General features: G+C 37.6%; 1 protein-coding gene across 4 annotated transcripts in view; it reads left to right on the plus strand.

Annotated features, from left to right (window-relative positions):
* Positions 1-518: 518 nt before the first annotated feature.
* Positions 519-16,250, plus strand: part of LOC131769299 (uncharacterized) — a 28,020-nt gene continuing 12,288 nt past the window's right edge. For 2 of the 4 annotated variants that reach the window (XM_059085030.2, XM_066168216.1), the window contains exons 1-5: positions 519-762; positions 13,242-13,351; positions 13,977-14,354; positions 14,873-15,133; positions 15,642-15,917. In XM_059085030.2, coding sequence (XP_058941013.2) covers positions 13,276-13,351; positions 13,977-14,354; positions 14,873-15,133; positions 15,642-15,917 — 991 coding nt within the window. In that variant the 5' untranslated portion in view covers positions 519-762; positions 13,242-13,275. Of the gene's footprint in view, positions 763-2,996; positions 3,024-5,127; positions 5,340-13,241; positions 13,352-13,976; positions 14,355-14,872; positions 15,134-15,641; positions 15,918-16,250 lie in introns of those variants that run through there. The other 2 variants (XM_066168215.1, XM_066168214.1) reach the window with 2 other exon arrangements.

A 16,250-nucleotide genomic window follows, 5' to 3' on the forward strand; every position in this document is an offset into this window, starting at 1 on the left:
AACTGAGTGTCAGTCACCAGATAACCACCCTCTCAAATGTTAATCATCATAACACTGTCATTACATAAATTAACCAAATGAAAATTGGTAGAGCTAAGTTTACTATGAAAAGCTGGATATGAAAGTTCCACAAGACATATTTCAATTACTTTCCCTTTATTTCAAACTAGTCCACTCTACCCCCTTATGTGTCAACATAACAGGCTTTCACCCAAGAAGAAGGGAAAAGCAAGTGTCTTGGAGTCGTTTTTATACCTTTTTGTGATAGCCATTTACATACAGTGTTAATATAACAGGTGAAGTGATCGCTGACGGATCGGCAACACCGACTTTTTCTTAGAAAGGTGCTGAAGAAAGTTTTTTCGCAAGGGGTTTCAGCCATTTTGTTTTCCCTCGCAAGAACCTCGCGGGAACCTCGCGAGTTAGCGCAACGGAGGCGTGACCGCGCATAAACAATAGATGAAATGTCGCCAGATACTCTGGCGCACCTCCAGCACCTCCCACTATGAGCAAATCACTCGCAACAACAACACGCGAAAATTTCAGTCGTAGCTCACTGATTAATCCAGTCGTTTTTTCAAGGAAAAAAACGGTGTTTCGTTAGAAACTGCAACTGTGAAACGAAAGACTCCTTGTAAATTAGGCCAGAAGCTTGCAATATTGCTTTGGGAGCGCTTGCAATTTCAAACCTAAACCCAGATCTACAGTCGTGTGTTCGCAAGAGTCGACTGCGGTGAGCAGCTTGAAATGTGCTTCTTATAGGTGAGTTGTAATAATGTTACGCTATCATTTTCCATTGAAAAGGTACAATCGAGTAAGAGTTTACTTTGGGATCAATATGGTCTACCCCCGCCATACCCTTGGACGCTCAAAGAAGTTCGACTCATTTAAACTGCCATGTTGCGCATGAATATCACTCGTGTATACTCTTCCCACGTGAAGGTTTGTTGGGAATTTGAATTCACTTTTCTTAAAGAATTACTAGCTCCATAGCAAGCTGAGCTTGTTTAGGAGGCCCAACTCCGGAAAGACTTTTGTAATTCCCTGTCTCGTCAAGTATGGTGCAATGCGCATTTCATATAATGAGTGTTTATCTTCGGGAAATGGATAAATTATTCAAGAAGTTCATGCTCTATAGAACATTAACACCTTCTGACTGTAGATGGTGATTATGTTACCCTTTTAACTTTGCGGTTTTGGTAAAGAATGAATATAAAAAAAGGAAACAACCTGGTGAGGTGTATTGTAACACGAGGAACTTGATCATCGCTCTAGTTAAACTGATTACAACGCAAACGCAGCTTGTTTGTAAGGGGAGTAAGGAAGCTTACTTCCAATACCGGAAATTTCAAATATCGCGAGACGAAATATGTACAACTCCGTTCTTTATTCTTAAATGTGTGAACTAAACGGTGTCTGAGGAAATCCAGGCTGCCTGGAGTATCTCTCTCATTCGATCTATCTTCATAACACACTTGGACGTCTCTTGTGTACTGCCAGGGAAGGCTTGGTCTCTATCGTGGTCACCTTGTTCAGGATGTTAGCAGTGTCGGCGACTTGTCATTTTAAGCGAGAAGAGACATAAACGAAATACTATACTAAACTACCAATTAAGTCGTGACGTTCGTAGTCTATTGATCAATAGAAACAGCGCGTGTCAAGAATCAAGACCAAACAATCAAGGTCAAAAATAGAAGTAAACGTCTCCGTCAGCTACTATCAGTCAAAACACCCCTAAACAGGCATAAAGGTACTGTCTGTCCCCAAAAAGATCCTTTTAGCCAGCAATATCCTCAGTGTAGTACAGTTAAACCTCAATACGACAGGTAACGTTGAGTGACCTTCTCCTAATCCACTGTCCTGGAGAGGATAACAGACAGCGTAACAGAATACATCTAGAGTGTTCTGGAGATAAAATTTCCCTTCAAACAAATGGTCCGCTGACGACGTAATAAGGAAAAAAACCCCACCAGCTCCACACAATCGAGCGATTAAAAAATAATATCTCACGTTGCTTTGGTCAGATTCGGAAATAAGTGTAACTATACAATGATTTTTTCGGAGAATTATGTTTTTCACTCTGACCTTTTGTTTCAAGACCGTGTGAACTATATCAATTGTCTTCTTAGTCCGTTTGTTTCATCTGCCGCGTCAGGAAATGTCCTTTTTTTCGATCGAAGAACACTACATTTGGCAAAATTTACCATATGAAACAATTTCTGACTTAAAATTTACCTGATTTGTTGTATGTTCTTTTTACTACGTATTTCAGGGTGGATTAAGTTCTAGATTAGCAAGAAGATATCACAAACACATTTTTTACTGATTATGGAACATACCTTTCATAACCTTTTCAGTCGTCCAATTTTCCACATGACAAGTTTCAGCAAGATCATCATTTGATAGCCAATTATAATTTGCAGCTGTCAACTGCATACGACCCCGTTCAGGAGAACATTCTCTCTCATCTGTAACTTCCCACAGAGTGTGGTTTTTTGGGGTCTCGGAGTCTCAAAACATTGTACACGTAAACAGGATCGTTAACAGGTCGTTTTTTTGGATCGGAAGCCCGGAACAGGATGTGAAAATTGGCGGTGCGCGGTGTAACCCACATGTGTGGTAGATAAAAATTTTTAAAACTTCTTTTGGAGAACGCTTTATGAAAGATACTGATGTCGATACGCGATAATTTACACAACTTGACAGAGGGAAGCTCAATAAACGATATGACTATTCCCTTACTTAGAATGAGAGCCAACAGCTCTCAAGTTCCCTTCACCTCCAGAGCTTTGTTTTGCCCCCGTGGGACCCCTATAGGCAGTTAAACGCTTGAATATTGTATTTTACTGTTTCAAAATTCAAAGTAGACAAATTGCCTTTTAATTCGTTGTTTGTTTGGACAAGTGCTCTTTGTTAAAATGGATATTAGCGGAATTTTATTTGTTCTCGCGTCACTTTCACGCTGAATGGCAAAAAGGATAGATCTGTAAGGCTATCCTAACGAGACATTGGGTCATCAACAGGTAAGAAAATTTAATTAGAAAAGCAAAATAGTTTTAAGGAAGAAGTATAAATAATTTCACGACCAAATCAAAAAACGAATGAACTCTATCAGTATTTTTAAATGTTAATCCAAGCTTGATCGAATAAATTCCATTGCAAAACATCAATTTTTAACTTGTACCTTAGTAAGAGATAAAAAACATCTTTATCTTTAGAAACAGTAACTAGTAGTATGACTTTCATATATTCACAGCCGTTTAGTAACAGATAAAATAAGCTTGAAGTTAAAAATAATCAGTTGAAATCAAGGAGGGTGTCTGGCTGAGATGAAATATCACCAAAGTAGTTTGGAAAATAGGTACTTCCATAGTTAAATTTATCACTGAAACATTCAATCGAACTTTTCTCACTCAATTAATACCAAATGAAATTGAGAATCACTCTGATAATCCTGATAAATTTTAAAGACAAATCAAAAGCAGAAACTTTCATTTAATAAACTGATTCCTTTTCTTCCGTGTTTTGGTAAAAATTTCAAGAAACTTGTGTGTAAGAGAACTGTAACATATATTGAAAACATATCCAATACAGCTTTTGTAAGAAACATTCCACTGACTTAGCAGGAAAGCAGCTTGTAACACTAATATTACAGTCAATTGATGACAATGAATATAGTGTTGGTGAGTTTCCAGATCTTGTCAAGGCATTTGATACATAAAACCATGGATTCTGTGAACACAAAGAACTGTTTAACCATGGTGTAGAGATTAAAGAACGAAGAGAAGCTAAATTGTGAAAAAATAAATCAGTTAACTCAGAGCCTAACAAGAAAACATGATGGTACCACAAGGATCAGTGATGGTACCATTCCTTTTCTACCTTCAACATTTTAAATGCCATTTACGAAAGTTTTAACACAACACATTTCATACTAATAAGACAAAAGAAAGATGAACAAAGAAAAGTTGTCAGCCAAAGTCAAGGGAATGCTAATTGGACAAGTGAACTGTATTAAATTTTTATATGTTGATAAGGAACTCTCAAGGAAATACCTCATCCATCAAATATCAACAAAAAGACCGAAAATGACAGGACAAATGGGCGAGGCCTCTTCAGGTGAAGACTCGCAGTGTGCAGTCGAAAAGTCGCGATCCACATCGGAAGTGATTACATCATTAGTCAAACGATGCAATGTCATGCAAGTATTTTCATCGCCATTACCGACCGCCATTTTTTTTTTTTACTACATTGAGTCTTAGTGATTAATTTATGAATCCCATTTGCAGAGGGAAATGAAATAATCCTTTGAAGATGATGAAAAAGCCTTAAACGTACGCCATGTCTTCACGTAATCATTGTAGTTTACATGCTACAAGCACATCCTACAGAAACTGTAAGATCACTATTTTCGCCTTAGGGTAATAGGGAACCAGATTTTCTAGCTCGAATTAACTCGTTCTCTCTGTCTCTTTGACTTGTTAAGCTGTTCCCATCCTTCCGCACCGTAAAGAAAAAATTTTTTTTGTGGTAATCACGAAGCTTCCTACCTCCCAAGGTAAGGGGAGCTAATATATTGCGTGACGAATATAAACTTCGACAACTAAAGACACCCTTTTGAAGACGGTGTAGTCGGTCAGTATCTTAGGCAATTTAAGAAAGGGCTGAACAAAAATGACATCCAGTGTAGCGAAGCCTCCTTTTGTGTGTACTGATACACACGATGAACACAAGCAGAGCTAACTAACGGCGTGAAGGAAGCAGAGGATGCTTATAGCGCGTAAAGTGAAAGAACGTTTAGGATGAAATGTTCATGCCGTGGATAAACTAACGAAAACAGAACGTTTGAAGATTTTGCCAATGAATCCCCCCACATCTTGAAACCAAAGAGTAACCAAATACGTCGAGGTGCTCCCACTCTCTCTTGTAATGTTGGCCGTCACTAGACTGCAAAGTTCTGTGACATCGAATTGTTCATTCAGCAATGCACAGGGGTGGTGACGGGAAAAATTTACGATTAGCAACATTTCCAATCCTTAAGATCGAGGTTTTAGTCACCTTTGGAATGTTTTCCAGTGGGAGCTTTGCGTTACAAACCAGAGAATGGCTTCGACTTTAAGTTCGATGACGACGAGGGTGAGGTGAATGATATTCATCATGAATGAGTGGAAGATCGAGACCCCAGTAGCGTGTGCGAAATCCATTTTGAGTCTAACTCAAGTAATAGCATGGCTTTCAGAGAGCTTGGTGCAAGGACTAAGTTTGACGCTCGACACGGTGGTTCTGGAAAGAAATGCCTTCAGTTATTTGGCACTGTGCAGTCTGCATCTCCGGTAAAGGTAGAACATTTTTCAGTGTTAATTTCTGAATGGTTGAAATGTTCTATGTGATTGGTGCACATATCCTCGTGCCGCCTTTTTATTCGACGAGATCGAAACTAACAACAACCGTTTATAAGTATATCATCCATAGTCTTCGGTGGCTTCCTCGTGATATTTACCTCTTTAATGGTTGATTATGGTTAAAGCTTTGGGTGGAATCTAAAAGCGTCTAAGTGTACTTAGTATACAGAAATACTTGTACACACCTTACTCCTTCGTGTAACACGGCCTCGCGTCGAAAACTTTGTCATGAAGTGTTTGAAGTAGGTAATTTACACGTGATCAAATGAGATCAATTACGGTCTACTGAACTTTTGCATTCGAAGCATCGCTCTCAAATTGTAGAATCCAAAACTTATGAGGACAGCCTTTGAACTATTTGGACAAGAGCTGTAGTACAACTGTGCAAACCTGCATTGTAGGTGAATTGCGAATAACTAAAGTAATTATCAATTTCTAAAGTTACTTTGAAGGTTGGCATAAGCATAGTTCGATTTCGTTGAGTTGCATCACACGAGTTTTTGGGGTTTGGATGAAGCTGCCTCAGTCTTTTAATTTGAAGTCCTACGAGAAGCCACGTGATCTACTAACCAATTACACACGAGTGATGGGAAAACGTGGCTCTTTTATGCAGTAGTACCTCTAGGAACCAAAAACATATAGGCAAAGGGTTTGCGATTACCTTGGCACGCGCAGGAGCCCATGAGCACATGTTTAGGACACTCTGGCGCTATTTACTCCAGAAGTAAAGCTGAAAGCGTTGTTTTTACAACAACTAGAGCCACTTATGGGATTCTTAATAGACACTCTGGGTGTGGAAAGCTCTTACTATTGTATTCAGTTAGTGCATCCCTCTATCCAATTTAATTATTCTTGTCTCGATCTTAAGAAGTTCCCCTTATGGATTTGTTATCGATGGTACATCGGTGGATTGACCTCACCGCATTTTAGCATCCTCTCTTCCTTCTTGTCGTGCGCAAAATCTAATTGCGTGATACAGCTGAGTTTTACAAATTTTTTATTGTCTAACACTGGGAAACATGAAATTTGACATCGGTCAGATAACTTATTCAAACAATTTCTCATATAACTGTTGGACAAAGTTCAAGGCGGCACATTAAATAAGTTATCTTTGAGATGGGCGTTTCACGGAGTAATCACCCAAATTACTTATTGGCACTATCAAAGTAAACTAGATAGGTAAGCAGTTGCTATTAATTATTTTCCTACCTTCAATTTCGATGCTTGTCACTGCAGTTTTCTTCTCTTAATGGTTAGGTGAAGGAGAGGCATACGTCTTCGTCAAATAACCAAAATAGCTTCGTTCCGGATTATTTCTAGTCGGAAGCGATAGTTATCGAAAGCAGGCCTTGTCTTTCCCTTGTTGTTAAAAAGTAGCTAGGTCGAAATGCATGGCTTTGCAGTAACCCAGTCAGTTTCTGGTGGGAATGCCTTGTGGTTTCGTTGGATATCAAATATTTGTTATGACGCTTTCGTACACCAAAAATTACGATTAACTCAAGAAGTAACGAAGGCTGAGAATTTTTGAGTATTTCAATATGGAATATTTCTCGAAGTTGATTGCGTTTTCCTTGTTTGTTTATTTACATACTTATGAACAAAATTTCCTTGTCTATGACCATAAGAATTTTAGGTTCAAGGTACGCTAATGAGCTTTTAGTTTGACTCGGATAGTAGCAGTTGTGGCCTCCTCGGAAAACTGTTTTACAAAACAGCAAAGAAGCTGCACTTTTCGAACTATAAAAAACAATTTTCTGGTCAAAAAAAGATATAAAAACTTATCTAATCGAATAATGCTGCTGTGAAAATTTGCAGAACACTCTAGAAAATTGCAGCAGAAAAGTAGCATTTTTGTAAACAAAGTGTGCCTTCAGCTTCGCTGCTGATTCTTCTACCTTGAGTTCACTCGTGAAGGTATAAATAGCTCCCCCATGGCGAAATTCTGTGTGACGAAGTAACATTGATTGGTAACCAAGAAAAGGTAAAACTCATAAACAAAATCTTTTCCACTGGTTATTATCGTAGGACAAATGGACTAAGAAAAGATCGAATCACCCTGAAGGATTTAAACATTTACTGACCATTACTTGATTTATTTCTCCATCATAATAGCATACACGAAAAATGCATTGTTAATATGAATGAATAGGGAGGAAAAAGGCAAGAGATAGATTAGCTAATACCATGCTCTGATTAATACATACATGTAAGATAAATCTCAAGTTAGTGGATAGTATAAATATAAAGGATAAACAAAACCGAACAGAAAATAACCATAATTACAAAATGAAATGAGAGAAGAAATCGACATAATTATGATACAAGTGATACCTATTCACGCTACAAATTAAAACAAATTTTAAACAACTGAGCAGTAGAGGCAAATATGAGCAACAAAAGCAGCATGATTTGCACTACCCAAACGCTTTCATGGCGACAGATAATTTTTAAAAAGACATATTTTTCTAACATTTTGCTATAGTCAGGCTCACAACTAATGAAGAGGGGAAAGATAATTCCAGAACTATCATCCAATTATAGTATAGTTGAATTTCCTGATTTTAGTTCAAAAGAGATGCATATTTGTTCAGAAGACATTCTGCGAGTAGTATACTTACGTTTCTCTCTTAATTAACTCAAGTTTAAATTACAGGGCTTGGCATCACATTGGTAAACATGGAAAAACCAATAAGCATAAAGTTTTTACGGAATTTCCTGTAATAAATTCATCTAAAATTGAAGTTTTATATTTAATGTAATTATAATTGTAGTTATCTGTTAAGAATGAAGCACTGTTAGTAATAATGTCGTGTTAATAAAGCAGTGATATAACGTAATATACCACTGTATTTAATCTATCATTCTAAGGTAATGTAATGTTGTAATTTTATACATCTTTGTTATGTAAATCACGATATTCGACTTATAACAAGAATAAAATAAATATGAGTTTTACCATGTCTAGAAATTTTAAATGTGATTTTATATAATTCACGATATTCAAATAACAGTAAGTATAAAAAAGGGATAAAGTTTCACAATGTCCGGAAATTCAAAAATAATTGAATTAAAATAATGAGATGTTATATTGGCACGAAGAGGAACATTATTAATTAACTTTATTAACCTTATTTTGAAGCCTTAAAACTTTAGATAGAGGACTAAATGATAATTAGCTCATAATGTAGATCCATATTTCAAATAAGAATAAATACGAGTGTAATAAATGCAAAGTAAAGATTCTCTAGCTCGATATTTCTTGACTTTTGTTATGATATTTATATTTTCACTGATCTTCGAACAAACGTACTTCATATGATCATTCCATGATGAATAAGAACTAACAATTACACCAATATATTTAAACATTAACTCGTTGACCGCTCAGAGTGACTAACATATAATTTCATCCCCAAATCAAACATAAAGCTCACGAGAATAAGAGAAATGATCAACACCTTAAAAAAAAAAAAAAAACTCCTGATTGTTAGACAAATTCTCCTTGCCAGTGCCTTAGGATTTGTATAGAGAAAGTGCATGCTGATGTTAGAGCATAAAGGGCGTAAAGAAAAATCTAAGGGATCACCAGGTAATGTTATTAGTGGGTAGAGTTTAAAGTTGAATTCCTGCCTTGGATGGGAAATGATGTATTCAGTTCTGCTCGGATTTAGTGTTGACGGTATTTGCTCAAAGCCAGTTATATCTATTGTTGGTTTATCCCTTTACGCACCTCACACCTTAATTGCTTCCGGGAAAAGGAAACACCAAAGTCATGAGGCTAAACAATTCAGGAACAGAAGCGTTTGAGGTTTGTGAACATATAAAGCACTGATTGCAAATGAACGAAACAAATAGTCCAAAAGCAGCTAGCCTCTCAAGAAGAAGCTACTAGCAATTTACATGAAGGAAATATATTAAGGGATTGACAAAATTCACAATTAAAAACTCATCAAAGGATCTTCAAGACCATATCTTATCCTCTCTTGCGTTTCTCTTTTCTCTTCATACGGGTACGTTCCTGTTTTTCAGCACCATACATATCTTATTAGCGTTATGCAATGTACACACCCTGCCACTTAGGCTTCACCGAGGGTGGTCCACGCCATAAAGTTTACGCGAGCTTTTATTTAGCTCCATGATCAACAGTTAAGACGTGATGGCGTGTATCGTTATTTGATATAAAACATTGTCTCGGTTAACTGGCAGGTCTTCACTGCCCTTTGACCTTTCACGATTGGGATCTCGCCCAGTTGCCTCGTGCCAAATGATTATTATCCACGTGATCTTTGGGTTGAACCAGATGTAGACACTTCGCATACATCAAACAAGTTTCCCGTATCACTGCAGCACTTGGTTACAGAGCTAAGAGATGACCTTGAGGTCCACGGTTGTAATTTTCTCGTTTTGAAGTCTCGTGCTGAAGCTATAGCGTTTAAATAGGAACGTTTTTATTGCTTTAACTTCGTCCGTGTCTTCTTTGAGCACCAGCTTAAAGTCGTATGAGATGCGAATTTCTAAGGTTACGCGCACACTGGGAGAGAAAAACCAAATGAAAGCGAACCTGTTGTATACTTTATGAGAGCTGTAAGTTGGAAGGAAATATCGCGTTGGTAATGCTGCGATTTAAAAATAGTCCTTGTATCATTACTAGCCATGCTGCTTATCCAACGGATTAGCTGTTGCGCTGCAAAATATGTGAAAGGCTGTCATTAGGTCTATACCAATTTCTCTCTATCCCGGACCAAGCCAACACACCAAGTTAACTTTAATCATGTCAGGTTTAAATTGCCAAGTGGTGCACCCTAATGAATTTCGAAAACTAAAGGTTTGGTGAAAGAGCTGGGTTCTTCAAGCCCAAGACATTTTACCGAAGAGTATTTATCCAGATGATTATGTTTAAAAGAGGGGGTCACGAGTCGAGTACTCTCTCCGAAAAGTCGTGGAATTGTTTGTACAGCAAATAGCGGCACACGCACGTTGTTCATCAGGAAAAGAATTTTGAGCGCATGTAATCATTTCTGAATCCTTTTGCCTCCCGATCTGATAAATTCAACAAGGATACAGACTAAAGATATTGATGCAAAACTGATTTTTCCAATTTAGGCGTCTTGGATGCCATCCTTGGTGGTCTTTAAAAATAATTCTTGTCCACTCGTTTTTCGTGAGCCACTTCTAGTGGTTGGGATGTATTAAGTACGTACTTTCGTGATAATTGTCGGTTAAGCATTCGGGCCATTTGTTTATACTAAACTTAAATGGGAAAGTGTAAGGTTTGAGGTTTGACATTTGTAAGATTAACCATTTGAGATTCTTTATGAACGTTGAACAAAGTTCGATCTTTTCAGACTTAAGGGTTCAGTTTGGCATGAGCGTCGGGTTCCTCTGAGAAATAACTGCGAGAGATTCTTTAACAAGAAGGTAGGCTGCTGTAGGCAATATTTCATTGTCCTGCCATTGGCTATTTGCACATACTTAGTTTTAAAACCCGCTGCTTAGTTATTAATTTGATTGTGTTCGCAAAAAGTGGAGGCATGGACGTTAGTGTTCCTTGCTTCCTTCTGTTTAATTCATTACATACACATGTCACTGAAGCCAAAAGTCAAGACCTAGAGAAGAAACGAGCCTAATGTTGGAGTCGTTTCAAAGCTTTAATTCTTGCAACTGCAAGTAATCCGTTGGTATTTCTGTTTTATGATCATTTCAACACGTGTAAGCGTCTACACGTGTCTCGTTCGATCTTCCATGAATCACCGATGAGTCCTGGCAAGTCGAAGGATTTTTTTTTAAACCGTTGTTCAACCAAGTGGGAGACAATCTGACTAACAATAGGAAAAGTCTTGTATCTTTGGACACAAAAGCTCTTTTTTCATCATATAACTGAGAAAGAGAGAAATTTCCTTATTTCCAAATTAACTGTAATTTAAAGTAACAATAGCTTTACGCGAATTTCGTAAAATACTTTGAAGCCTCACTAGAAAAGATAGAAAGTTTTGGGTGCAACATAGGAGTTTGAATTTAGCAAGACGTGCATGAAGAACTTTTTGATATTTAATTTTAAACAAAATACACAAAGAGCATTTGTTGTTTCAGGGTGGGCAAAATAGAACTGAAGAAATCTGCGGAGTTTAAATTCAGTAAAACTAGACACAACAAACTTTTCAGCTTGAGTTAAGAAGAAAAAATACACAAAGAAAATCTGGTGTCGGCGAGCTTTTCAAACTTTCCTCCATTCCTGGGGGAGATGGCAAGCGGCTTAAAGATTTGGGAAAATTAATCGCAAATTTAAGGCGAGGTATAACTTATTTCTTAACTGGTACGCTGGACGATACATGAATATGCTAAATATCAGCGTAAAATGAAAATAGCCTCCTCAGAAATAAATTGATGGGAGCCACAGGGGGCGGTGATGCACATGTATCCTCATATGCTTGGACTATCTCAAGCTTACAGTCAGTTGGTCACGGTTATCATCAGCTTATCGAGGCACTGCCCATCCTTCCATATTTATGAGAGACACCCATAGAGAAGTGGTGAGTAAAAGATTCGAATCAGACATTTGGTTGCGAGCAATGCACATATTAAAAACTTGAAGTTTGCGCTGAAGGTGATGAGATTTAGCCTAAGCTATTCAGCATCTATTTGGTTTGGCTCTCGCATCATGGGTGGAGAAGTTTGTTGCCATGATGTTTTCCTTGTCGAGCGAACTAATCGCTCCACAAGGCAATTGAAAGTACGAATCAAATCCCTCAAGAATCAGTTTTGAAAGAACAAAACTTCTAGTTTCCTTTCTTTAACGATCCTTGGAATTATTCTCTTCTCACTGGCTTTGTTGATAAAAGTAATTTGATCAAAAGTCTTTTATTCAGTTTTATATTGTTCATTGTATTTTCCAACACTTGACGGACGTGACACGCAAAGCTTGTTCATGAAACAGGTTTTCGCTTGTCGAAACTTGCCTGACTTTTTTTTTCTGACAGAGAACGTGTTTAAGTGAACAAACCTACATAAGGGCGCTAACAGTAAATAACAGACTTAAAAGTCATTCTAATCGTCTTAGCCCCATGTGGTAGCGTTAAGATGCATTGTATGGCAAGTTCGCAGTCAAAGGTTAATCACGGAACCTTTTCTAAACCATATCAAACTGTGTTTCCTTTGTTCAAATCGTGAGTCTACTGTGGATCCGTGGACCTCGTGGAGGCAGCCCTTAAAAGTCAATTTAAACTAATGTAAGTCATTACCTTGGTGGTTGTAGGAAGTGTGGGGATTTTTTTTTCGACGTGCAAAATATACCTTCAGGAGACTTCACTATATCTTTGCTGTTAGATAGAAAAAGATACACAGGACGCAATCATTTTCCCCCGCAAAAAAAAAAAGAATAGCGAAGGATGGAGAAAATGGATTCGAGAAACTGTAGTCTTTTTTTCTCGGTGCACAAACTGTAAAGCAGTTACTTCAAGCAGTTCTAGGCTCGGTTCATCAAATTTAATTCGAGGCCTCAACGGACATAAAAGCAAAATTTTTAAGCGAAATGTTCCTTACGGTGTTTGCACGGAAGACTAAATACTGAGAATTCAAGGATACTTGCATTAAATCGAGTGCTAAAGTGTAAAGCCATGTTTCCTCTGAAAATCCGCTTCTAAAACTTGCAAAGCCGTGCAACTTGTCTGAGAAGATTAGATTGTTATACGTGTATACATCTTTGCCTGCATTTTGCAATCATGCTTCAATCATTCAATCAAGCTCAAGTTAACTCAAGTATCCAACGTGAACTTGAACAATTGATAGTTTAAACCGTCTGCTTATGCGCTAATGGTTTGTGTTTTTATTCCTTATTTGCAGCCTGGAATGGTTTTAGTTACTACCAGACTACCACATGATGTCTTTACTTGATCAACTTGTTCCAGTTTTGGCTTTCTACCTCAGTCTTCACTTATCATGCACCGCTGGTCGTGAGTATACCTGGAATGTCATTTTTAAATTAATTAAGTAACGAACAAGTTTGAGTAGTAAAAAGCTGGCTGCGAAATAGAAGCAAGATGGAAACCTTAATCCTTTTTTAAGCAGGAAGCTGCTGGGGATGAATAGAGTAAAAACAAGTAAAAAAAAAAAACAAAAGAAAAAACCCTTCACATGAAGCGATAAAAGGAATTCGCAAAAAGATCTAGAACAAGCTAAATGATACCCACAGATAGCTTCAGAATTTCACGTCAAAATGCATGAATATGATAGACAGAGTAACCTTGATGGCGTCTCATGAGCTTAGCCTCACACCGTAAGCCTATCCTCATTACACACGTGAGTTGACAATAAGTAAGTCTTTCTACGGATCGCTGACAGAAGGGAATTATTCAACCCTTGTTAATTTTCCTCGCGCAACTGACCTTGTTCTTTCACGGGGTTACCCCCTCCCCTCTTTTCTTAAGCGGAGTGGCACTTGAGCAAATGGTCAATCATTTTATCCGCTCGTGCCAAGAAAAATGATCAAGTAAAAAGGGCTATCTCAAGTCGAGACAACTTGGAAAATGGCAATCTTATAGTTGTTTTGACTATCTTTAATTATTCGTGACTTTTCAGTGTCGTTTACGAAGAAACCTCAAACCTTAGTATTGGCAAGTTTGGGCTCTGACGTCACTTTTCGCTGGGATTTTACCTATGGTAATGTGGGCGTCTTGAATAACTCCACGATTGTCACTTGGGGAAAGGAGTCCTACGATTACATTGTGAACAAATACATAACAGTTACTCCGCCAGGAAATTGGAAGGCGAACAAGGCCCAAGTTTCTCCGTCCATTACATCCAGGCTTCATTGGAATGGAAATTTCAATCAAAACGGAAGTGTACAAATGTTTACTTTACGAAATGTGATCAAATCAGATCAAATGAAATATGCTTGCAAGGTGTCTATGGATCGTACTGAGAAACTGAGTGCCTCAGTAGAACTCCTCGTTCGAGGTAAGTAAATTGACTTAATTTTAAACTAAACATTTCGGTTCTTGTAAATGAATGATTTTCAGCTGAGGTCCTTGAAACCAAAACCAAGGGATCCGAGTGTTTTAAAATCAAAATTCGACAAATCTTTAAATACCAAATGTCAATACAGCAGATATTTCCTTACAAGCTGTTATGTTTGAGCTCTCCCTTCTCTACAGATGCTTGACCTCTTTTGTCGAAAGTAAATCATTAAGGGAGTGAAATAACGTCAAACCAACACTTGTACCTCAGTCTGCAAGCCATAATTTATGAATTTTGATCTCCTTTTTTGAATGGGTATTGAGCACCTTTTGGTTGTAATTTGCCGGTCGTTCAAACTCGACAACGAGACGGGTTCCAGCCAATCACTTCATGCATTATCTATCATGGAATAGTAGCGAGCAGTGTAGCCGATCGGATTGCAGCTTTTTTTTTGATAGACGTTGGTGGATTTATTAGTTATTTAAACTGATATGTTATACCCTTTAATTCATCATCAGTTCCACCAAAAATCATCACAAAACCAAACGCGACAGTCGACGTGGAAGATGGGGAGAGGATCAACTTAGAGTGTGAAGCAACAGGTGATCCACCTCTCTCCATCATATGGAAAAACAATGGTAAAGTATTAAAGCGTGGAAACACAAGTACTGTTTTACAGATTCCCAATGTGCGACTTAAAGATGCTGGTACCTACACCTGCAATGCAACAAACCAAGTTGGATCTGATTTTCATCGAGTTAAAATTCGAGTTGTACGATGTAAGTAAATGAAGATTTCTGTTGTTTAATATTGATTTCCTTTGTTATTCAGTTTCAATCACAGTGGTGCCTTTTTAGAGTGTTACATCTCCTTAGGTGGACACCTCCGTCATGTCCAATAACTTTTGCCTTCAATGAAGGGTAACCTCTCAAAAGAGGAACTCTTTTCTTTATTGCTTGAGTGTTTCGCATAAATGCAATTTTTATTGGAGTTATTTTCTCAAACGTTTTTTATCAATGTATGAATAAAAAATATCCAGGATGTCAACTTAAGACAACGTTTACATATTTTTCAGATTAGGGGTTTGCTTAAAACTTGTTGACATTTATGGACGACACAAAATCCCTTACCAGCTAACGAGAATTAAATAGCAATCATACCTTTATGGTCAGGATTCATTTCGACTTGCCATAAGCTAATTACCTGTACTCATTGCCTCAAAATAAAACCCAAAATAGTTTCCTTTCGATGGTATCTTTGAAAGTTCCTCTTTTTACCAATATGCAGATAGACCTCACATCAACAAAACAGCTTCAACAAGTCCTTTTATAAAATCATGGCTCAATCACAATACAACCCTACATTGTGCATTTTATGCCAATCCTGCGGCGAAATTTACGTGGTTTAAAAATGGCCGACAGATCTTGAACGGAGTGCACTCGACGCATGACGGTAGCACGTTGACGCTGACACCGAAAACTGTGGGCGACTTCGGTTTGTACACGTGTAATGCATCTAACAGCAAAGGACCTGCGTGGTATAACATCACGGTGGAACAACTTTGTAAGTACAAAATAACTGCAACTCCATTTTGATGTTTTCTATTCCGTGCGCTTTTGCAGTATTTACTAAAAACCCTGATCGTGTTTTTGGAGGTATATTCAGATAAAACGTAACTCAGTGGCACTGAAATTGTCTTTTTTCAGGTGATATAGCTCACGGGTCCGGAAAATCTTCAAATTCTCAGACTTTTGACAAAAATGGATGCCCAAAGATAACAAAGTTACTAAAGTTGTGTTTTTCAAACTCAATACCCAAAGATCAATGTCCTTAAAACTGCTTTTCTTGCCTATTAAGATGAAGCTTAAGCTCTAATAATAACGGATAAAAAACTAA

This window comes from Pocillopora verrucosa, chromosome 6 (genome assembly GCF_036669915.1).
Source record: "Pocillopora verrucosa isolate sample1 chromosome 6, ASM3666991v2, whole genome shotgun sequence".
NCBI lineage: Eukaryota > Metazoa > Cnidaria > Anthozoa > Scleractinia > Pocilloporidae > Pocillopora > Pocillopora verrucosa.